General features: G+C 41.2%; 2 protein-coding genes across 4 annotated transcripts in view; one reads left to right on the top strand and one right to left on the bottom strand.

Annotated features, from left to right (window-relative positions):
• Positions 1–23,998, top strand: part of LOC138740839 (ADP-ribose glycohydrolase MACROD1-like) — a 1,018,717-nt gene that overhangs the window by 66,961 nt on the left and 927,758 nt on the right. The gene's annotated exons all lie outside the window — the stretch shown is intronic.
• On the bottom strand, positions 1,736–4,479 carry LOC138741778 (leucine-rich repeat transmembrane protein FLRT1-like). The gene has a single exon (XM_069896064.1). It carries the CDS (start codon positions 4,445–4,447, stop codon positions 2,501–2,503), a length of 1,947 nt encoding a protein of 648 aa, XP_069752165.1. The 5' UTR covers positions 4,448–4,479; the 3' UTR covers positions 1,736–2,500.

The following is a 23,998-nucleotide window of genomic DNA, read 5'->3' as shown; positions in this document are numbered from 1 at the left end:
AATCAATATTTTGTTTTATGCACTCCACTTCTTGTTTTGTGCACCACATTTTAATTATATTCTGGGTGGCTGAGACAAATGTTTTGCTTCATATTTTTCTGAGTGGTTTGTTTAGGTGATGCATTTTCAACAAACATTTCCGTTTGAGGATTTATTAAAGTTTGGACTCTTCTGAGGTGTATAATGTTTAAACGTTAAAATTACTCTATGAAGCAAAATGGTTGGTTGGTTCTTTAATCTGGGCTGACTGGGGGACAGACAAATAGTCTGAACCTATCATGTGCATATCATTATCCAAGCAGTAAGAATGTTCAGCCTTTCTGGAATGTAAATCCATGTTCTGCCAGACTTGACAACATTCTGCGATATTTTTTGTTAACCTTTTAATTCAGTTCTGAAAGCATTTTAAAAGTAGGGGTTGTGGAATATTCTTGCTATAATGCTTTGAATTTAAATTTATTTATATTTATTTATATTTAGTTAAAAAAAATTCATACAACACAGTAACAGGCCCTTTTGGCCCACGAGCCCATACCCCCATTTACACCCAATTGACCTACAATGGAGGATGTTTTGAATGGTGGGAGGAAACTGGAGCCCTTGGGGAAAACCCACACAGACATGGGAGAATGTACAAACTCCTTACAGAAAGCATAGGATTCGAACCCCAGTCCTGATCACTGGCGCTGTAACAGAGTTGCCTTAACTGTTATACCATCCGTGCTGCCCCGTATTGTGATTTCAAGTAATTCAATATTTTATGGTTATTTAAAAACAAATGAAAGGTTAGATGACATAACTACAATTACATCATACCTTGACGAAGGGCTTCAGACCAAAACATTGGTTACTCTTGACTTCCTAGTGATGCTGCAGGACCTACTGAGTTTCTCCAGCTCTTCTGTGTATTACATCATAGTTAGTTTGGAAATATGAACTTTTAATTCACACTCATAAGGGCACATATTTTAAGAAGGAAGATTTATTTAAAAGATCATTTGTAACTTGGTGATCATAGTTTATAAAAAAAATTATGTACAGACAAACCTTTATGTGATTCTCATTTTACTTTTGTTAATTGCCAATCCAGGTTTTTGATATTTCTAATAGGCAAAATGGTTTGCAACTATCAAGTTGTATGTTCAGGAAACCTTATCACTAATATACAGTTATCAAATAAAAACATTTTGGAACAGAAAGTTGAGTTTCAGTGTTTTCAGTAAAGATTGTACAACCTTCCCTGTTGGAATATTCTAAAAATGGATTTTTGAATGATTACCATAAACAGGCCAAAGAGGGTGACTCCAATTCTGAGATGATCATTAGATATAAATCTGTGTAACTGTGGTATCTTAGAACAGACTTTCCATTAAAAGGATAATATTTTATCATCAAAAAATATTAAACACCAGCTTGGGGTTGGTCCAGTTTGAATTTGCTCTTTGCATAATATTCTGACTAATTTTTTTTAAGATAAAAGTTTTTAAAATCTACATTTTTAATCTTATGAGTAAGTCACTTTACAAACTGTTTTCTTCAGATCGGGTGAACTTTTATAAAATAGACATTTGGCATACAGCAGATGGTCTTAACTAAAGCTCGTCATGTCCATTTTTCTAGACTTTGTGTAAAAGGAATATCACAGAATAAAACAGAGGCAAATAGTGTTATTCAAATAAATTACAAAATTTGATTTTGAACTAAAATATAGTTTTAGTAATTTTTTTTCCAGAATAGTCCCCAGAGTTAAGCTGAGGAGAAAATCAACATCATTGCAAGCCAAATAACCATGTTACATCTATTTGCCCTGACATGTAAGGACATTAAATCACACTTTTTGTCAATACCCACATTTCTAGTTTAATTTAAAACAAGTTTAGCAGACATCAAAAATAACAATGAATTCTGTCTCTTTTGCTAATTATTGACAAAGCCCTAAAACCACGCCATAGAGAACTAAATATTTTAAAACTAGTTTCCTCTTTTAAAGCACCAATGCAGAAGAAAAAATGAAAACAAAACATCAACAGATAATACTTCAAGAAATGTGGAGAAAGTTTAAATCATGAACAAACAAACAGAATACCTGCAATATAGAAAACTATGTGTGTGCTGGACCATATAGAGTGAATCTTCAAAGTGGTGGCGGGGAACTCATTGCTAAGAATTTTTTTTTTGCATTGTTTAAAAAAATGATGCCTGCTGATTGTACTTCCAGAGTAGGTTGTTCCTTCTTTATTCCACTGCTAACCAAAATGCGAAATGAAAGAATGACTGGCTTGAATACAATTAGGAAGCTGTGTTTTCTTTCTAAATATCCAGCTTTTTTAATCTTTTAAGCATATTAAATATAAATTATATGACAAATGTACAAAATATCGTGCCAGGCATTTTCTGCTGGACTTTGTGTTTTGTCCCTAATGGTTTTACGATTTTTTTTCCTTAAATATCTTTTGTTTGCAGTGCAAAGGTGGTGATAATGCTAAGCATCTCACTGCAATCACGTGTAGGAATATTCGGCATCTGGTATCCCACCGTCTCTGTAACCTCGGTTACTGCCAAGTGCTTTACTATGACTGTTCTTGTAAAGACTTGTCCCATTGGATGGAAATATTGTGTGAATCACATATTCCTCCTTTGGTCGCTGTTGGTTGTTGAGAGGAATCATCTGAAACCCACCCCCTCTGATTTCTAAAATGGAATTATCTTTCTTTGTCCCTGCTTCTGCATAGTCATCCTTTTTCCTACAACCCCTGTTATAAGGTTGATCCTGTGAGAAAACATTCCTATTGTTGTTGATGTAACAGCAGAATGCTGCAAGGACAACAACTATAAATACCAAGGCTGATGCACCTCCAATAATACCAGCCAGTGGAAGGGCTACTTGATCTGATTCTTCTTGCTCCCTGTTTAATGTTGTGGTAGGACTATATAAATCAGCAGTCTCTGCTTTGGCACAGACTGGCGTTTCATCTCTGACATAGAAGTTGCTGGCCTCCATTGTAACCATGCAGATGATGTAGGTTGACTTGGGTTCAAGGGCTGTGAGAAGATATTCAGTCTGATCTCCTTGTACCAAGGTTTCAGTTATAGATCCAACAGATGGGTTATGATCAAGTCTAAGCCAACTAAGCCTGAAGGATGTGACTGGCAACATTGCCCTCCATGTTATACGAATGCTGTCAGCAGTTAAAGGCATAACATTAATGATTATTGGTTTTGTTCCTGATCCTCCAGACAAAGGATGGTCCACGACGGAATCTGGTGACTTCAGATTTGGTCGCCTTGGTTTGTAAGTGAATTGTAATCCTTGAGTGGCAGTTACTGTACGTACGATCGGGGTTGTCTTCAGAGCTGTATTGCCACCATGCAAACCAGTCTCAAAACATTCATTCATTTCTGTTTTGATGTCTTTGACTGCCATTCCTCGAACTTTATCAGGGCCTTGGCACATCAACCCTCTTACGTTAACGTGAAATGCAGATGTTTGCAACCAATCTCTCAGCCACATCATCTTGCAGCCACAGTACCAAGGATTGTTGCGTAAGAGCAGCTGACTCAAGTTCACCAAGTCATCAAAGACTCCTTTGGGCAAATTTGTTAAATTATTATTTGATATGTCCAGTCTCTGTATCCGTCTCATTTTAGAAAAAGCTTTGGGTGGAATGTAGCTAATGAGGTTATCCTGAAGATACAGCTTCTGTAAATTGGAATTGGGTAGATTCGATGGTGGAAAACTCAAAGAGTTTCTGATCAGTGAAAGTTCAGTCAGATTTTGAAGTCTACTGAAAGTCTCATCTGCGATTCTTTGATTAGCTAAAAGATTACCATCCAATACTAAACGCCTCAAGTTAACCAAGCCTTTGAATGCGTACTGTGGAATGGTGGCAATTCGGTTGTCATCCAATCTCAATTCCTCCAGTGTTTTAGGAAGACCGGTAGGGATGCTGCTCAGATGGTTCCTTGATAAAAAAAGCAATTTAAGGTGTTTACTGTCAGCAAAAGCATTTTCCTCAATGCTAACTGTGGACACAGAGTTATCATCCAAATGTAATTTTTCCAAGAAAGGAATCCTTGACAGTGCATCATGGGTAATGGCCCTAATGTTATTATCCTGAAGATGCAACTCTTTTAGTGATCTCGGAAGGTTTATTGGAAACTCATCCAAAGCATTTTCATAAAGGTAAATCACTTTTATGTTCAATAGGTACTTCAGTTGGTTTGGAATCCCAGCATTATTAATCTGGTTATTTTGTAGAAAAAGAGTTGTGGAGTCTTCTGGCATTTTTGCAGGAATAGATGTCAAGCCTCGATCATTGCAGTAAACAAATCCATTGTCACATCGACACAGATATGGACAAGTAGATAGAACACTTGGCATCAGTAGTGCTGGTATGGTAACGGAGAACAACAAGCAATTTTTGAAATCCATTGTTTGTAGCAGCATTTGGAGAGGAATAATTTATATTTTTGTTTCCTGATAATCTGTAGGGTAGGAGAAATTACAAAAGACACGTTAGTTAACATGGAGTTTCTTCTCGCCCTTTGTGCTCCACGCACCATTCCCCATACCAAAGGCAGTTTTGCAATTTCTCTTGTCATTTATCATATGGTACACAGATGTTTATCCCCTTGTGAACTACCATATATATGTGTGTAATAGTAGAATTTTGTGGAAGAATTTTTAGGGTTAAACTTAGGGGATCTACTATTACAGCATTCTACCTTTGACCGTGGTAAGTACCTGCATTGTTCAAGGCGTCACGAGGTCGGATGGGTGGGTGGCCTGGACCGGGTGGTTAAGTCTGCGTTCAGGTTGTCGGGAACTTGGATGGGTGGGCGGCTGAGGCCCAGGTGAGAGTCTACCGTCAGGACGTCGGCAGCTCCAGTGGGTAGTCGGCTGGGGCCAAAGAAAGGGCTGTCGACTTTTACGCATGATATATGGAAAATACCAGATTTTTAGGCCAAAAAAGGGCGGTCGACTTTTATACAGTATTGACTGTTACATGCGAATATACGGTAAAATGGCCATCTACACTATGGGTGGCATGGTTGACTTAGCAGTTAGTGCAACGGCTTTACAGTGCCAGTGATCGGGTCTGGGGTTTGAAACTCTTGCTGCAGAGTTTTTGCATTCTTCCTGTGTCTGTGTGGGTTTTCCCCGTTGGCTCTGGTTTCCTCCTGCCATTTGAAACATACCGGGCGGGGGTGTATGTTAATTGGAGGTAAATTGGGCGGAATGGGTTCATGGTCTGAAATGGCTCATTACTATGCTGTATGTCTAAATTTATAATGCAAATTTACACTAATGATTCATTTGGCCATCACATAACAACAGTGAAGCGAAATGGTAAAATGTTCTTCTGCCAGTTATACTTAAAGATGTAAAATAACGTATGTACCTGCCATTGGAAACTTGATTTGATCCATCATTAGATTTGCTTGGATAGTGACTTTCAGAAAGCAGTATGCAATCATACGGTGCAAACTGACATGGTGTTACTCCCCAAATATTTGAGTAGTGATACAGAAATGCCATAAAATGGCTTACCTTGCATTAAAAGATTACATTCCTTGTATTTGCACACAAAAATGAAAATGTTAATATGAATATATTATTGTTGGATAATAGCACAATTCCCCAGCATTAAATATAATCAGAAAGTCAAGTAGTTCAAAGTTGGGATCCTTTTTGATGCCATGCTAAATTCAACTATTTTTACAAAAATCCTGTTTTTTTTTCTCTGCATGTATTATTTCTAGGACCTTGTCGCTTCCACGAGGTTGTATTTACTTTGAATTCACTTTTGACACAAACAATTAAAGACAATTGTCTCATCAATTTGCAAAGTTTCCCTTTATAATTAAATATTCAGTTCACAACTGCCATTAGGGAATAGTGACCATGGTATGGTTACTTTTGAGCTGCAATTAGAAAGGGAAAAAGAAAGGAAGTCGGAAGCATCTGTACTGCAGTTAAATAAAGGGGATTATGCAGCTATGAGGGAGGAGCTAGCCAAAATAAAATGGAAAGATACACTAGCTGGGAGGACAACTGGGGAAAAATGACAGGTATTTTTGGACATTTTTCACAGGTTTCAGGACAAATTTATTCCAAAGTGGAGGAAAGGCTCTAGGAGATGCAAATGGCAGCCGTGGCTAACTAATGAAATCAAGTGTAATATCAAATCCAAAGGGAGAAAGTATAGGATAGCGAAGCGGATGGGAAGTTAGAGGATTGGGAAACCTTCAAAGAGCATCAGAGGGTAACTAAGAAAGTCATAAGAGAGGGGAAAATGAAGTACGAGAGGAAATTAGCAAATAATATAATGGAGGATAGCAAAAGCTTTTTTAAATATGTGAAGAGGAAGAAATTGGTTTGGTCTAAAATTGGTCCATTAAGAATGAAAAAGGGTGAAATTATTACCGGAAACAAGGAGATGGCTGAGGAATTTAATAAATACTTTGCAACTGTCTTCACCAAGGAGGATATAGGTTATGGTCAGTTAGGGGGTAGTGGTCATGCGGTATCAAGAGACTAATGGATATCCGGATCCAGAAACAAGAGGTTGTGAGTAAATTGTTGGGACTGAGGGCTGATAAATCCCCAGGGCCTGATGGGCTGCATCCCAGGGTGCTTAAAGATGGGCTGCATCCCAGGGTGGAAATTGTGGAAGCACTGGTCGACATTTTCCAAAGTTCCATAGATTCGGGGGAGGTCCCTGAGGATTGGAGAGTGGCTGATGTGGTGCCGATTTTTAAGAAGGGAGGGAGGGAGAAAACGGGAAATTATAGACCGGTCAGCCTGACGTCGGTGGTGGGGAAGATATTGGAGTCTATCATAAAAGGAGTAATAGCAGAACACTTAGGCAGAAATAATAGTATAAGGGCTAGTCAGCATGGATTCCTTAAGGGTAAGTCATGTTTGACTAATCTTCTGGAATTTTTCGAGGATGTGACAAAGAGGGTGGACTTGGGAGAGCCAGTGGATGTGGTGTATTTGGACTTCCAGAAGGCCTTTGATAAGGTACCGCACGGGAGACTAGTGGGCAAGATCAGGGAGCATGGTATTGGAGGTAAGGTGCTGACATGGATAGGAAATTGGTTAAGAAATAGGAAACAAAGGGTTGGGGTAAGCGGGTCTTTTTCAGGATGGCAGGATGTGACGAGTGGAGTGCTGCAGGGATCAGTATTGGGTCCTCAGTTGTTTGTAATTTATGTAAATGATTTGGATGAGGAGATTATTAATAACTTGAGCAAATTTGCAGATGACAAAAGAGAGTTAGAAACTGGGTGGCGGTGTGGGGTGTGAGGAGGATGTCAGGAAAATGCAGAGGGACTTGGACAGGTTGGGGGAGTGGGCTGCTGAATGGAAGATGATGTTCAATGTAAGCAAATGTGAGGTTATCCATTTTGGGGGCAATAATAGGAAAGCTGAGTATTATTTAAATGGAGACAAGCTAGGGAGTGGGGAGGAGCAAATGGATCTGGGAGTACTTGTTCACCGGTCACTGAGACTAGCATGCAGGTTCAGAAAGCTGTGAAGAAGGCAAATGGCATCTTGGCTTTCATAAAGAGGGGATTGGAGTATAGGAACAGAGACGCCCTTCTGCAGTTGTACAGGGCCCTGGTGAAACCCCACCTGGAGTATTGCGTCCAGTTCTGGTCTCCAATTTTGAGGAAGGACATACTAGCTATAGAGGGTGTGCAGCGCAGATTTACAAGGTTAGTTCCAGGGATGGCGGGGTTGACATATGCTGAAAGGCTAGAAAAACTGGACTTGTATCCGATGGAGTTTAGAAGGATGAGGGGGGACATGATTGAGGTATACAAAATTATCAGGGGGAAAGACAGGGTGAAGTCAGATTACTTGTTCCCAATGATGGGGGAGACGAGGACTAGAGGGCATAGTTTAAGAATACAGGGTAGGCCCTTTTGGACGGAGATGAGAAAACATTTTTTTACCCAGAGAAGTGTGGATCTGTGGAATGCTCTGCCACAGAGGGTGGTAGAGGCAGATTCGCTGATTATGTTCAAAAGAGAGTTAGATAAGACTCTAGTGGGCAAAGGAGTTAAGGGTTATGGGGATAAGGCTGGAAAGGGGTACTGATGGTAGTGATCAGCCATGATCTGTAAAATGGTGGTGCTGGCTCGACGGGCCGAAGGGCCTACTCCAGCTCCTATTGTCTATTGTCTATTGTGTACTTGAACAAGGTTTGCTACAAATTAATTCACATTGCAGATTTGTTTATTAAACTCGGTAGGCTATGGATGAGATATTAGAAAAAGTGATTACATATCTTCCATTAAGAATTGTTAGAAGTTAAATCTTGGTATTAACGTTCACAGCATAATTGAATGTCCAGACATCTAAAACTGTTTCTGTAGTTTCACATGTATGTTTGACACTAATTCAAAACAGTCTATGCATTAGACATGACCTGATTGATTTTCATGGATGAGGTCATGAATGGGGTGAATTAGAAACATCTGTTTCTGTCAGTTATATAGGGAGAGAAGGAAGATATTGCTTTTTCGTCATGATTAATAATGTAATAATTTCGGTCTTCTTGAATTTATGAATTCAGAGGAATTAAGTGGGAAACTTATTTACAAAATATAGTCATGATCTCATGACTAGTCGTAGGCTTGCAATTTAGTTTTTGGAACATTAAATGAAATGCCAATGTGTGCAAAACATTCAGATGGCCTATATCAGAATTCATAGGTGCATATTGTCCTTTGATTTAATTAACAAGGATTGATTGAGAATTATCATGTGGACTTGAAATTTTGAGCATCCTCTTCTTTTTGAAGCTTTACATTTATTCTTCTTTTTCTTGGATCATGATGCCCATAGCTGATCATAAAACTTCACCACAAAGTTATCATGAGATTATATTTCCATTGGAAAAATTAGTGCAACCTTTAATTTTCATCAATTTATCTTTTTAAACTTAGAGATACTGCACGGTAACAGGCTGTTCAAGTCCACGGAGCCACAACACCCAATTACACCATGTGAAGAATTAACATACTTACCCTCTACATCTTTGCAACAAGGGTGGGTTGGGAGGGTGTTTAATGAAAGTCAGAGAAGTCGACGTTAATGCAATCCAGTTGGAGGGTCCCCAGACAGAAAATGAGGTGTTGTTCCTCCAATTTGTGTGTGGTCTTAGTCTGGCAGTGCAATAGATCTCCTGGTAGCCACCCATTTCAATTCACCATCACATTCCCTTGCTGACATGTCTATCTATGGTCTCATGTACTGCCAGACTGAGACTACCCACAAATTGGAGGAACAACACCTCATCTTCCATCTGGTCACCCTCCAACCAGATGGCATTAACATCGATTTCTCTGGCTTTCATTTAACCCCCCCTCCCCCTTATCTTATCCAATTAACAGCTTTTGTTGGTCTGGTCTCCTCCCCAAGCCAACATTCTGACTTATCCTGTTTTCTGCTTATTCCTTGAAGAAGGGCTCAGGACTGAAACGTTGGCAATATATCTTTACCTCATATGGATGCTGCAAGACTTCTGAGTTCCACTAGCATTTCTGCATGATTGTACAATAAAGATGTGGCAGCTGAACCGGTTTCCAGGACATGTCGCAGCATATAGTTGTAGACCATGGAATGTGCTAGTCTGCAATATTTGGTGGTGGACGACCACTTGCACTGGAAGACCATCAAGTCTCGTCTGGATCTTTCAGTGACTTGATAATCTTCTGGCAGCAGTTGGTGTTTTTTCTTAGTGTGGGTCCCGAGGACAAATCCGTCGATCTTAGAATACTGTGCATGCAGCTGGCTGAATTCAACTTGGAAAGAAACCACTGAATTTCTTTCCAAACCGATGCACATTCCAGAATTAGAAAGAGGACAGTCTCATCTCCAGTGCAATTGCTTGGTGGACAACATGAGGTGAGATCGAATCTGACTATAAGTAGGATCTGACAAGAGTAGGTCCTTCTTATTATCAGCCGAGATAATGCCCTTCTTGTAAGTTGCTTGTTTGAAGATAATTTGCATGAGGTATGGAGAGCAGCGTGATTCCCCTGTAGTTTGAGCAGTCTGATTTCTCGCCTTTGTTTTTGTACAGGGTGATGATGGTGGCATCACGAAGGTCCTGAGGCAGTTTTCCTTGGTCCCAACAAAGCTTGAAAAACTCATGCAGTTTGACATGCAGAGCTTTGCCGCCAGCCTTCCAGACCTCTGGGGGGATTCCATCCATACCTGCTGCTTTGCCACTTTTCAGTTGTTCGATTGCCTTATATGTCTCATCCTGGGTGAGGACCTCATCCAGCTCTAGCCTTAGGGGCTGTTGAGGGAGCTGGAGCAGGGCGGAATCTTGGACTGAGCGGTTGGCACTGAAAAGAGATTGGAAGTGTTCTGACCATCGGTTGAGGATGGAGATCTTGTCGCTGAGGAGGACTTTGCCGTCTGAGCTGCGCAGCGGGCTTTGGACTTGGGGTGAGGGGCCGTACACAGCCTTTAGAGCCTCGTAGAAACCCCTGAAGTCGCCAATGTCCGCGCTGAGCTGGGTTCGCTTGGCGAGGCTAGTCCACCACTCATTTTGGATCTCCCGGTGTTTGCGCTGAAGATGGCTGCATGCGCGACGGAAGGCTTGTTTCTTCTCTGGACAGGACGGCTTTGTAAGGTGAGCCTGGTGGGCAGCTCGCTTCTTTGCCAGCAGCTCCTGGATTTCCTGGCTGTTTTCGTCGAACCAGTCCTTGTTTTTCCTGGAGGAGAAGCCCAGTACCTCTTCGCTAGGATTCTCCTAAATAGAATAATACCTAGTGTCGCCGAGAATATTCTCCCAGAATCACAGTGCGGCTTTCGCGCAAACAGAGGAACTACTGACATGGTCTTTGCCCTCAGATAGCTCCAAGAAAAGTGCAGAGAACAAAACAAAGGACTCTACATCACCTTTATTGACCTCACCAAAGCCTTCGACACTGTGAGCAGGAAAGGGCTTTGGCAAATACTAGAGCGCATCGGATGCCCCCCAAAGTTCCTCAACATGATTATCCAACTGCACGAAAACCAACAAGGTCGGGTCAGATACAGCAATGAGCTCTCTGAACCCTTCTCCATTAACAATGGCGTGAAGCAAGGCTGTGTTCTCGCACCAACCCTCTTTTCAATCTTCTTCAGCATGATGCTGAACCAAGCCATGAAAGACCTCAACAATGAAGACGCTGTTTACATCCGGTACCGCACGGATGGCAGTCTCTTCAATCTGAGGCACCTGCAAGCTCACACCAAGACACAAGAGAAACTTGTCCGTGAACTACTCTTTGCAGACGATGCCGCTTTAGTTGCCCATTCAGAGCCAGCTCTTCAGCGCTTGACGTCCTGTTTTGCGGAAACTGCCAAAATGTTTGGCCTGGAAGTCAGCCTGAAGAAAACTGAGGTCCTCCATCAGCCAGCTCCCCACCATGACTACCAGCCCCCCCACATCTCCATCGGGCACACAAAACTCAAAACGGTCAGCCAGTTTACCTATCTCGGCTGCACCATTTCATCAGATGCAAGGATCGACAACGAGATAGACAACAGACTCGCCAAGGCAAATAGCGCCTTTGCAAGACTACACAAAAGAGTCTGGAAAAACAACCAACTGAAAAACCTCACAAAGATAAGCGTATACAGAACCATTGTCATACCCACATTCCTGTTCGGCTCTGAATCATGGGTCCTCTACCGGCATCACCTACGGCTCCTAGAACACTTCCACCAGCGTTGTCTCCGCTCCATCCTCAACATTCATTGGAGCGCTTTCATCCCTAACGTCGAAGTACTCGAGATGGCAGAGGTCGACAGCATCGAGTCCACGCTGCTGAAGATCCAGCTGCGCTGGGTGGGTCACGTCTCCAGAATGGAGGACCATCACCTTCCCAAGATCGTGTTATATGGTGAGCTCTCCACTGGCCACCGTGACAGAGGTGCACCAAAGAAAAGGTACAAGGACTGCCTAAAGAAATCTCTTGGTGCCTGCCACATTGACCACCGCCAGTGGGCTGATATCGCCTCAAACCGTGCATCTTGGCGCCTCACAGTTTGGCGGGCAGCAACCTCCTTTGAAGAAGACCGCAGAGCCCACCTCACTGACAAAAGGCAAAGGAGGAAAAACCCAACACCCAACCCCAACCAACCAATTTTCCCCTGCAACCGCTGCAACTGTGTCTGCCTGTCCCGCATCGGACTTGTCAGCCACAATCGAGCCTGCAGCTGACGTGGACATTTACCCCCTCCATAAATCTTCGTCCGCGAAGCCAAGCCAAAGAGAGAAAGCATGAGGTATTCTGATGTATCATTCTTTTCAGCCTGTATGCAGAACCATCCAATAGGATTCCCTGCTGTGTCTTGAAGATATTCCATGCAAATCAATGCCTCATTGAATTATGGCAAAGGTTTTCTTTTACACTCATTTTTCTGTGAGTAACATGTGGTATGACACAAACCAGTCCAGTTATAATTCTTTTGTGTTTAATATAAAACCACTTTATTAATGGAAGATTGAATGCATGTGGTCTAAATGATTTCTTACTTTATCTTGATATTTAATTGTTTAATCTTCAATAGTACAGTTTATTATGGCTCCATAACTTGCTGCCACTAGTTTATTATATACCTTTTCCATTGTCTGTGATATTTTAGTTATAATGTTTCCTTAAAAAACCTCATATGTTATTGTACATCTTTAACTCCATAATTTATCCCAGAACAATGTAATTATTGGCTTAATTGCACAATGCTTTGTGGGACACATAAATTTGAGCCAAAGATATCTTACAGTTAAACCGCAGACACTCACTGCTATTTCTTTTGTTCTGCCTTTGCCCAGATTATGACAGAACCTTTGTGCTTATAGTGTACTTTGGGGACTAGATTTTGGACTCGTTCCAGTTCTAAAATTATGATACAGTCAGCATGACAAAATTACCCTCAATTCTTTGTGCTGTTCATCATACTTTGGTGAGTTGGGTTTGCAGAGATTCTTAGACCCTTGAGGAATGACGACAGGTGACTGTGCTTGTAAAGGCGAATGCCACATTAGTGATGAAACTGCTCAGGGATAAGAAGGGCACATTTGTGTGTGTTTGATTCATCTTTTGTTTTAAAGCTAGTTATATTTATAGATTAAAATGCAACTTGTGTTCTTATGTTCCTAAGAGACATTTAGAATATGGCACTATTTAGTGAGAATACTTTTAAAGTACTTAGAGCTGTGCTACTAAATCAAATTAGGAACGTAAGAGCATAATGGGACCTCCATATTGTTCAATATTAGAAATACCTAAAGTTCATGTCAACCAGGTTTTCTCAGGAGATGGCGATAGGAGGGCTATAACAATGCTGAGTGAACATTTTGAATTATAAATTTCTTGAAACAACAGACCTGTTCCAGATTTTGTCTGCCAGAAATGCTAAATGCCTTCTAACATTTTGTAATTTAAATTTAAATTTAAATTTGGACATACAGCACAGTAACAGGCTCTTTCGGCCCATGAGCCCCCACCACCCACTTAACCTACAACTCCCGGAACATTTTGAAGGGTGGGAGGAAACCGGAGACCCCGGGGAAAATCCACGCAGACACGGAGAGAACTCCTTAGAGACAGCGTGGGATTCAAACTCCGGTCCAGATTGCTGGCACTGTAAGAGCGTTGCGCTAAGCGTGCCATCCAATGATTGGGCATTCCAAGAAAGGGAAACCGTCTTCTGTTTGCTTGGTACTACATGATACCAGAGCTCTTTATTCTCTCCTCTTGCCAGCAACCTCACCCAATCCCCAAAATAAATGGCCCAATGGAAAAATCTACTGAAAATTCAAATTTGGAACAGTGAAATTTGAGGTTTACCTTCAACGAGTTACTCAAGCATTGACTACATAATCTTAACCAAATCTGTATTCAGGAGATGGAGGAGGACAGAAGGAAAATAGGAGAGCGAGTCAATTCTATTTTACAATCAGATTCACCCTATAGTTTGGTCTACACGTAATGATGGTTCAGATCAAATCAGTTCAGTTTCAGATTTATTGTCAGAGTACATACATGATCCTGAGATTTTTTTCTCGATGCAAGAACTGGGAATACTTAAACATTGAGGAACAACACAACCTGACTTTTTGGGACTCGGAATCTACATTCGTAAAGGTGTAAGTTATTAAAATTCATGTTTTTTCTTCTTCTTGAATGAATTAATCATTTTAATTTGATTGTATTGCTGAAGGATTTGAAATATTTATATGCGGCTCACATGGCCAAACGTATGATGAAGATTTATTTCAGCTTCTCTCAGCCTTTTCATGCGTGAACCCTCAAGCAAGAGTACAGTGTGACTGGCTCAGTTAAGTGCATGATTGGCAACTCCTTTCAAATTTAATGTCAGTTACTTAAAACCATAACTTGATTTAATATTGAAGTTGAGAAATGTGCAAATTAAAGTTGGTTTGAGATGGATCAAAGTTAATTTGTTAATTTGGTTCATGAGGAAGAAATTACTGTATATCAGGATTATTGAGAAAATAACAGGACAGACATACCAAAGGTTATTTTGGTTTTGAGGAGCTAGGGTAAGAGAATATCTATAGTCTAATTTTCCTTCATGTTTTGAGATCTCAGCACAACTGCCAAATTTGGCATGTATTGTCCATCTAGTGTGCTGACTGGCTGCATCTTGGTCTGTATGGGGACACCAATATCCATCAGCGTAAAGCCCTGCAAAAGGTAATGGGCACAGCCAAAGACATCGCAAGCAAAACCCTCCCCCACCATTGAGAACTTCTACAGGGAATGCTGCTTTCGGAGAGCAGCAGCAATCTTCAAGGACCCACACCACCTGTTTTCGCTGCTACCATCAGGAAAGAGGTGTCGGTGCCACAAGACTCGCACCACCAGGTTCAGGAACAGCTGCCATCAGACTCCTCAACGATAAACTCAATCAGCGACTCATTTAAGGACTCTTACTTTGGCACTTTGTTATTTTTTCCTCTCTGTATTGCAAAGTAAGTTGTTTACATATCTATATTTGTTTATATGTGTATGGTGTGTACAGTTTTTTTTGCACTACCACTGCCTCTCCCGCAGGAAAAAGTACTTCAGGTTTTGTATGTGATGTCATGTATGACATTAAATCTGAAATCTTTAAATTTTAAATTTAGACATAACAGGCCCTTTCGGTCTATGAGCCTGTGCTACCCAATTATACCTAATTGATCTACAACCCCTGGAACATTTTGAATGGTGGGAGGAAACCGGAGCTCCCAGGGAAAACCCACGCAGACATGGGGGAGAACGTACAAACTTCTTAGAGACAGCGCGGGATTCAAAGCCTTGTCCTGATCGCTGGCGCTATATCAGCGTTGTGCTAAGCACAATGCTAACTGTACCACCCAATGAGCAGCTTGTGGTAATTGGGCCTAGAATACACACTCAAGGAAGTCCAGAATCAATATCATTGGGCTGGAATGATTGACCCTCAACCACCACGACCATCCTTTGTATGAGCTATGATTCTAACTATGGGGATCTATTCTCCTTGATGCCTTTTGACTTTGATTTTAGCAGGGCTTCTTCATGTCAAGGAGAGTCCCTCCTTCCTCCCCACCAGAATTCAATTCTTTGATTTATATTTTAATCACCTTTCGTCACATTGCTGAGTGAGAGGAGGCTGGCGAGTAATGAGCCAAATTCAGTTTGTCCTTTATGTGGACAGGTTACAACACAGCAATTTCTGCATTCATCATTCATCTGCTATCCAAAATTCCACATCTTGAACCATCAAATCCAGAACATGGAAATAAATTTTGCCTTCTTCACTTGTGTACCTACAATGCTACAGGTGCCTGCAGTACAACAATATTAGCTTATCCTCACCAGATATATTCTAGCAGTTTGAAAGGGGAACTCATTTCATCTTTTCATTCAGACACACAAATATAGGATTCGCCAACCACCCCACCAGCCTCTGCATTCAACTCATTATCCTCCATAATTTCCATCACCTCTTGCATGATCCCACCACCAGACGCGTCTTCCCCTTTCCTCCACTCTCTGCCTTCCGCAGGGGCCACTCCCTCTGTGACTCCCTTGTCCACTCATTCCTTCCTATTAATCCTATGTGGGCACGGGAAGTCCCACACCTCCTTTCACACCTCCTCCCTTGCTACCATTTGGGTCCCAAAACAGTCCTTTCAAGTGAAGCAACTCTTGTGAATCTGCGGGAGTTACCTACTTCATCTGGTGCTCCTGCTGTGGTCTCCTCTACGTTGGAGTCTGGGCACAGATTGGGAGATTGCTTTGCTGAGCACCTTCACTCTTGATACATCAATGACAGGGATCTCTCAGTGGCCCATCATTTCAATTCTGCGCCCCACTCCTATGCTAAATGTCTGTCCTTGGGCTCATCTATTGTCAAACCAAGACCACTCGTAAACTGAAGGACCAACACCAAATTTTCTGTCTGCACACTCTCCAACTGGATGGCATTAAAATTGACTTTTCCGGGTTCTGCTAGCCTACTCCCAGTTCTCCCCCATCCCTCTGTCTTCTTTCTTCTACCTCTCCAACCCTTTCCCTCTCCAATCACTCCTCCCCCTGTTTGCTGTTGTACCCTCCCTCCCTTATCCACCTATTACCTCCCTGCTTTTGGGACTGTGCTCCTTCTCTCCACCATATTGTTTGGGCGCCTGCCGACATTTTTCCATACATTGATAAAGGGCTCAAACCTGAAACATGGTTCTGTATCTTTATCTTTGCTCTATAAAGTACACTGTTTGACCTGATGAGTTTCTCCATCTTTGTGTTTTTACTTCAATCATGGTGTCTGCAGACTTTCGTATTTTACTCATTTCATCCTTTGGCAATTTGTCTGGGTCAGCAAATGATGGGCTCCATCATATGTCATCCAATATCCATGAGTGATAACCAGTGGAGCGAAATTCATATCCCTGTCCTGAAACAATTCCTTGTTCATGGCCACTTGCACAAATTATTAAGGACAGTACCAACCAATTCAACACACCTCTCTGTTTCATAAAATAATAATACTGTATAATCATTGACTAATTATCTTTGGTTCCTTTGTCCAGCTTATTACTTTTATGCAATACTCCTGCCAAGTCCAATAGGAATCTGTGCTAATTAACTTACGGGTAACTGAGATTGCTGTGAGATCGTGAGGATATGAATGCTGCTTTCCTGAGAGAGCTAAAACGTAGGTGACCCCATCCATAGTGAGAGAAAGAAATTGTTGTTTAAGAGTCCTGACCACAATGTAATCATCTTATAAGGGTCAGTGTATTTATATCCCCTTTACAACTAAGTAGTTTAAAAAGGTAATTAATGTGTGTCAAGGCTTGATATTTAATGAGGGCATTAATTTAAGTAATTCAGTGAAGCATCTCCCAGTGCTCCTCTGTGGTATCCTACTGCTCAGCCATCCTGTCTGACAGTCACGTGTAGGTTTAAATTGTCTGTAGAGCGGGGCTGGTGACAGTTTCTCGATTGAAGATCTTTCGAAATCTGATGCCCAAGACAGCAACCCATACCTTGAAGGTTTTGGACTGCAGTGGAGTAGCACACAAGTATAGGTTACCAGATCAAGAGAACACCACAACTCCCACCCTCAGCCAAGAAAGAGAAGTACGGGGGAGGACCCTACAGGGTAGGAAACAGCAGTGGACCAACATGGAGTGTGGCGGACAAAAGCCTCCCACTAGGGTGGACAAAGGCCTCCCACCAGGCTATGAGCAGCTAGTGAGCGACTTCTTTGGGAGCAGGTACCGGGACTGGGAATCCTGAGGGTGCCAATGGTGAGCAGGGCTCTCAAGGACCTTGGGCATTGACAGCTTTCTAAATGGTTTAGGGATTCGGAACCAGGGGCCAAAGAGGGTGACGGATGTTTTGTGGTCGGGTTTACCACTGGAACAGACAGGAAGTTAAGGGAGTGCAGGAGGTTCCAATGGGAAAGAAAGCACATCAATGCATCTGCTTCCTCTGAGGTTTGGGTTGACATTGGAAACCCTGACTCTTGGTGGGGATAGTATCATAGCCCAGCCAAATTAACGTTAATCACTCTGTGGCGGTGTGATGCTCAGTCAATATCATTGGGCTGGAATGATTGACCCTCAACCACCACAACCATCCTTTGTATGAGGTACCATTAGTGACATTAGTGCTTGTGTGCATGCGTCAGTCTGGTAGCATTAGAGCTGTCACAGGGTAGCCGACGGGTCTATTGGCATGTGGCCGATGGAGCTGTCAGCACGTGCCTGTGCTTTAAATCATCTCATGATTACGTATAATACCTAATACAATATAATATTATGTAAATAGTTGTTATACTCTATAGATTATGGAATAATGATAAGCTGGTCTGTGGGTTTGTCCTAAGTTTGAACAGTCTGAAGCCCACTGCAGTAGATTTTCCACGGTCTTATTCATTGAGCGTAATTGCTTTATTCCCACTACAGTTTCACTGCCCTGTGAGTACGTAATTTACATTGTATTAGGTATTATACGTAATCATGAGATGATTTAAAGCACAGCCATGTGCTGACAGCTCCATCGGCCACATGCCAATAGCCTCGTTGGCTACCCTGTGACAGCTCTAATACTACCAGACTGACGCATGCACACATTACTTGTGATGTTACAGCTGGAGGTGGAACCCCTCCTTATATTCAAGAGATCTAGATCACACATGTCAAACTCTGGCTCGCGGGCCAAATTTGGCATGCGATATAATAATATTTGGCCCGCAAGATCATATTAAATATATATTAGAGTTGGCCCGCTGGCCGCCGCGCCAGTATAGTGCATGCACACTGAAGGTGAAAATGAAGATGCGGAGGTGTGGAGGGATCTCAGAGTCCCGAATCCTGGGGATCGGAGCGCCGCACTCAGCCCGCCCGGCTCCCCGACACACAAACGCGGCTGGAGTTGGGGACCATCCTCGCTGGGTCTGCGCTTCAGCGGCGACGCCGGACCGAACGTCTTGTTGGCAATGCCTTCCCCCTCGCTCCGTGCGCTTTTCTCACCCTCTCCACCTCAGATCCTCACAATGATCACTGGATCGTACACCTCTGGTTTTCCCTTCCTGAAGTCAACAATCAGCTCTTTGGTTTTGAATGCAAGGTTGTTGTTGGTGCACTATTCAGCAAATTTTTCAGTCTCCCTTCTGTCTGCTGGCTCATCGCCCTTCCTTTATACAACCCACTACCGTGATATTTTTGGCAAAATTGTAATGGCTTTATTGTCGTACTGAGCCATATAGTGTAAAGTGAGTAGAGCAGGGGGCTAAGAACACAGCCCTGTGATGCTCCGTTACTGATGGAGATTGTGGAGGAAAAGTTCTTACCTATCTTCGCTGATTGTGGTCTTGAGGTGAGGAAATCCATGATCCATTTACGCAGTGGTGGGGGGTGGGTAACTCTCATGTCTTGGGAGTTTGCTGATCAATTTTGAGGGGATACACTTATGCATCTTTGCTGTCCAGGTGTTCCACAGCTTTATGTAGAGCCAGTGAGATGGCATCCATTGTAGAAATGTTACTATAATAGGTGAACTGAAATATACTCAATAACTCTTCATTACAACTATTCAGGATATGTACGTGCTTTACAACTAGATTTAGAGGTTTGAGATTTCAATACAAGTAAAAAGCTATAAAAATATCTCAGTGAATCAAAATTTATGGGATACTGGATAGATACAACAAATTTAAATGGAATTATTTTATATTAGTAAACAATTTGTTTGACATAAACTTTTATGTTACTGTCAACAGCATGACCAGAATTGATTTTTAATAAGGTAAGGTCTGAAATTGGGTATACATCATTGAAAGTAAAGTTATGAAATATCATACCATTACACAAATTTCAATATAAGCTGACATTCCACATTTGGTGCTGCGAGAATACTGCACAGTCATCGATATCTATGACTGCGGCTCGGTACGACAATAACACCAACTACAAATTTGCCCATGATGCCACAATAGTGGGTTGTATAAAAAAAAAAGGGTGATGAACCAGCATATAGGGGGTAGATTGAAAACTTGGCTGAATGGTGCACCAAGAACAACCTTGCATTCAATGTCAAATCCAACTAAGGAGCTGAATGTTGACTTCAGGAAAGGAAAGCCAGAGGTATACAATCCAGTGATCATTGGGGGATCAGAGGTGGAGAGGGTGAGAAAATTTAAGTTCTTGGGAGTCACTATCTCAGAATCTTTCCTGGAACCAACACACAAATGGCATCGTGAAGACTTCATCAGGAGTTTGAGGAGGTTTGGTATGACATCAGAAACCTAGCAAATTTCTGCAGAGGTATGGTGGAAAGTGTGCTGACCGGCTGCATCACAGCCTGGTATGAAATACCAATACCCCTGAGTGTAAATCCCTCCAAAAGGCAGTGGACTCCACCCAGGACATCAAGGGGAAAACTCTCTCCACTATTGGGAATGCTGCCATCAGAGAGCACCAACAATCATCAAAGACCCACACCAGCACACGATCTGTTCTCGCTGCTGCCATCAGGAAAGAGGTTTCGGTGCCACAAGACTCGCACCACCAGGTTCAGGAATAGTCCTACCCCTCCACCATCAGACTCCTCAACAACAAACTCAATCAGGGATTCATTCAAGGACTCTTACTTGTATTGCAGAGTTTATAACACTCGCTATATTTTTACAGTTCTTTGTTTACATGTTTTATGCTGTGTACAGTTTATTTTTTGCACTATCGATTAGTGGTAATTCTGCTGTGCTGTAATGGAGGATTTAGACCAGCTTATGCAAGAAGGGATGGAGTTGCATCAGAAGACATAATCTCAATTCCACTATGAGGCCCAAGATGCATATTAGTAGACACACCTAAATTCTACCATGGGGCCCAGGATGCAGTTGAATAGAAAGACATTATCTAAATTTACACTATGGGGCCCAGGGATGCATATGAATCAGTAGACATTATCCAACTTCCACCATGAGGCCAAGAGATGCAGTTGTCTTTTGTTGGTCGCAGACTGTCAGGAAACCTTTAATTAAATCATTTTGTTCAAAGAGATAAGATCTGAAGTAAACAAATTTTGGGTAATATAAGCCATGGTCCCACTGCTGAAAAACTCTCCAAGAGGTGGCAACATCTCTCAGCAAGAAGAACTTCAAGATTCAAAACCGGGAGGAGTCACGTGATGGAGTAGTGGCCGGTCGGGGAACTCCAGCCCTCTCCGGAAAAGTTTAAAAAAAAACACAGAAAACACAAAGGCACAAACACAAAAAAATTAAAATAAAGTGAAAGTAAAGGTGGGAAGAAAATGGCAGCGAAGAAAGAAAAGTCGAAAGCAACGGGAAGAAGAGAAGAAGAAAAGTCATCGGAAGAAGAAGGTGAAGGCCTTACCTGTCCGAGGAGGCCCGCTGTGGAGAGAGAAGCCCGCTCCCTCAGGTCAGTCGAAGTCCCAAGCTCGGGACTCCAAAAATGGCTCTTAGAGCCAAGCAAAAGTGCGCAACCGCGCATGCGCGAGGAGTTGCGCATGCGCGATGCGCATGACAAAAAAAAAACACTGACGGGAGGGGAGACCAGCTGAGGAGTCTATCTCCACAGCTGAGAATGACAGACACAGCAAGAGAACATAGAAAACGAGAGCAAGAAAGAAGAGAGTAAAAGGAAATCAAGGAAACAACAGATGACCAACCCAGAGGAAGAAGAAGAAGAAGAAGAACACAGAGAAATGGAAGAAGAAGGGAAAACAAGACAATGGATATATATTTTTTTAAAGAATATATGAAATCAGTAAAAGAATGGCAATCACAAGAATTTAGTGAAATAAAAAAGAATTACAAGTACAGAAGAAAAAATGAATAGATTAGAGATGGTCATGTCAGATATAGGAAAAGGAGTGGACAAGGTGGAAGAAAGAGAAAGAGCCGTAGAAATGGAAGTAGAGGACTTAAACGAGAAATTAGAAGAATGTAATAAAAAAGTTAAAGAGACACAAGAGCTGTTAGCTCAGAAGATAGATATAATGGAAAATTATAATAGAAGAAATATATAAAGATAGTGGGCCCTAAGGAAGATGAAGAAGGCAAGAATATGAGAGAATTTATAAAAGATTGGATCCCCAGGGTCCTAGGAAGACCAGAATTACAGGAAGAAATGGAAATAGAAAGGGCACATAGAACATTAGCCCCTAAACCACAGCCACAAAAAAAAACCAAGATCCATTTTAGTAAAATTCCTAAGATATACAACAAGAGAAAATATATTGGAGAAAGCAATGAAGAAAATAAGAGAAGACAAAAAGCCACTGGAATACAAAAGTCAAAAATTTTTTTTCTATCCAGACATAAGTTTTGAACTCCTGAAGAAGAGAAAGGAGTTTAATACAGCAAAAGCGATCCTATGGAAAAAAGGATATAAATTTATGCTAAAGTACCCAGCGGTATTTAAAATAGTAATTCCAGGGCAGCAAAACAGATTATTCTCGGATCTGGAGGAAGCACGAAAATTTGCAGAACAACTACAAAACAGACAGAGAGATGAAGACATGTAACGAGAACAAAAATGACCACAAACTATATGTATGTGTGTATATGGGTATATATATATATATATAGATATATATATATGTATGTGTGTATGTATATATGTGTGTACATGAGTGTATGCATATTTAAAGGAAAATATATAGAGTAGAGATAAGAATTAATAAGGGAAAGAAAGGGAAGAGAGGAAGTAAGGAGGGAATTAAGAGAGTGACCTTTGTTGTATATGAAAATGAGAATCTTTTCTGGGGGGGGCTGGGTGGGGAGGAGTTATGGTCACTGCGAAATCAGTTGACGCTTGCGAGTGAATTCGCAAATCCAAATGGAGAGGGGAGATGTGGTTGCCCGACAAGGGATAAAGGGCAACTCAGGAAGGGGAGGGGATAGTGGGGTTAAAGAAATTTTAGATAGGAGAATAAGGGAAATGTTTGATGTTTTAGAAATGTTGTCTTATAAAGTGTTCAAAACAAGAAAGCAGAAATGGATAAGGAAAGGTGATGATGAGGAAACGGAAAGGAAAGATAAACAAAGTATGAAATGGCTATGTTGAACTATATGACTTTAAATATTAACGGAATACATAACCAAATCAAAAGGAAGAAACTGCTAAATTTACTGAAAAAAGAAAAAATTGATATAGCATTCGTGCAAGAAACACACTTAACTGAAATGGAGCACAAGAAATTAAAGAGAGATTGGATAGGACATGTAACAGCAGCGTCATATAATTCAAAAGCTAGAGGAGTAGCTATATTAATCAGTAAAAATGTACCAATTAAAATAGAAGAGGAAATAATAGATCCAGCAGGGAGATATGTAATGATAAAATGTCAGATATATTCGGAGTTTTGGAATTTACTCAATGTATATTCACCTAATGAAGAAGATCAAAAATTTATGCAAGATATTTTTTTGAAGATAGCAGACACGCAAGGGAACATAGGAGGGGATTTCAACCTTAATTTCGATTCAAACATGGATAAAACTGGGAAAAAAATTTATAATTAAATCGATGCAAGAAATGCAACTTTTGGATATATGGAGGAAACAACACCCAAAGGAAAAGGAATATTCATATTATTCGGGTAGACATAAAACATACTCAAGAATAGACCTATTCCTGTTATCAGCTCGCATGCAAGATGGAGTGAGAAAAACAGAATATAAAGCTAGAATATTATCGGACCATTCACCCTTGATATTGACAATAGAGTTAGAGGACATCCCTCCAAGAATGTATAGATGGAGATTAAACTCCATGCTACTTAAAAGGCAGGATTTTAGAGAATTCATTGAAAGACAAATTAAAATGTACTTTGAAATAAATACAGAATCAGTGAAAGATAAGTTTATACTATGGGACGCAATGAAAGCCTTCATCAGAGGGCAAATAATAAGTTATGTAACCAAGATGAAGAAGGACTACAATCAGGAAACAGA

This window comes from Narcine bancroftii, chromosome 8, assembly GCF_036971445.1.
Source record: "Narcine bancroftii isolate sNarBan1 chromosome 8, sNarBan1.hap1, whole genome shotgun sequence".
NCBI lineage: Eukaryota > Metazoa > Chordata > Chondrichthyes > Torpediniformes > Narcinidae > Narcine > Narcine bancroftii.
This window is presented reverse-complemented; position numbering and strand designations above follow the sequence as displayed.

Excerpts from the sequence above, each read along its gene's own strand:
- LOC138741778 (XM_069896064.1), bottom strand. The coding sequence starts at position 4,447 with ATGCTGCTACAAACAATGGATTTCAAAAATTGCTTGTTGTTCTCCGTT.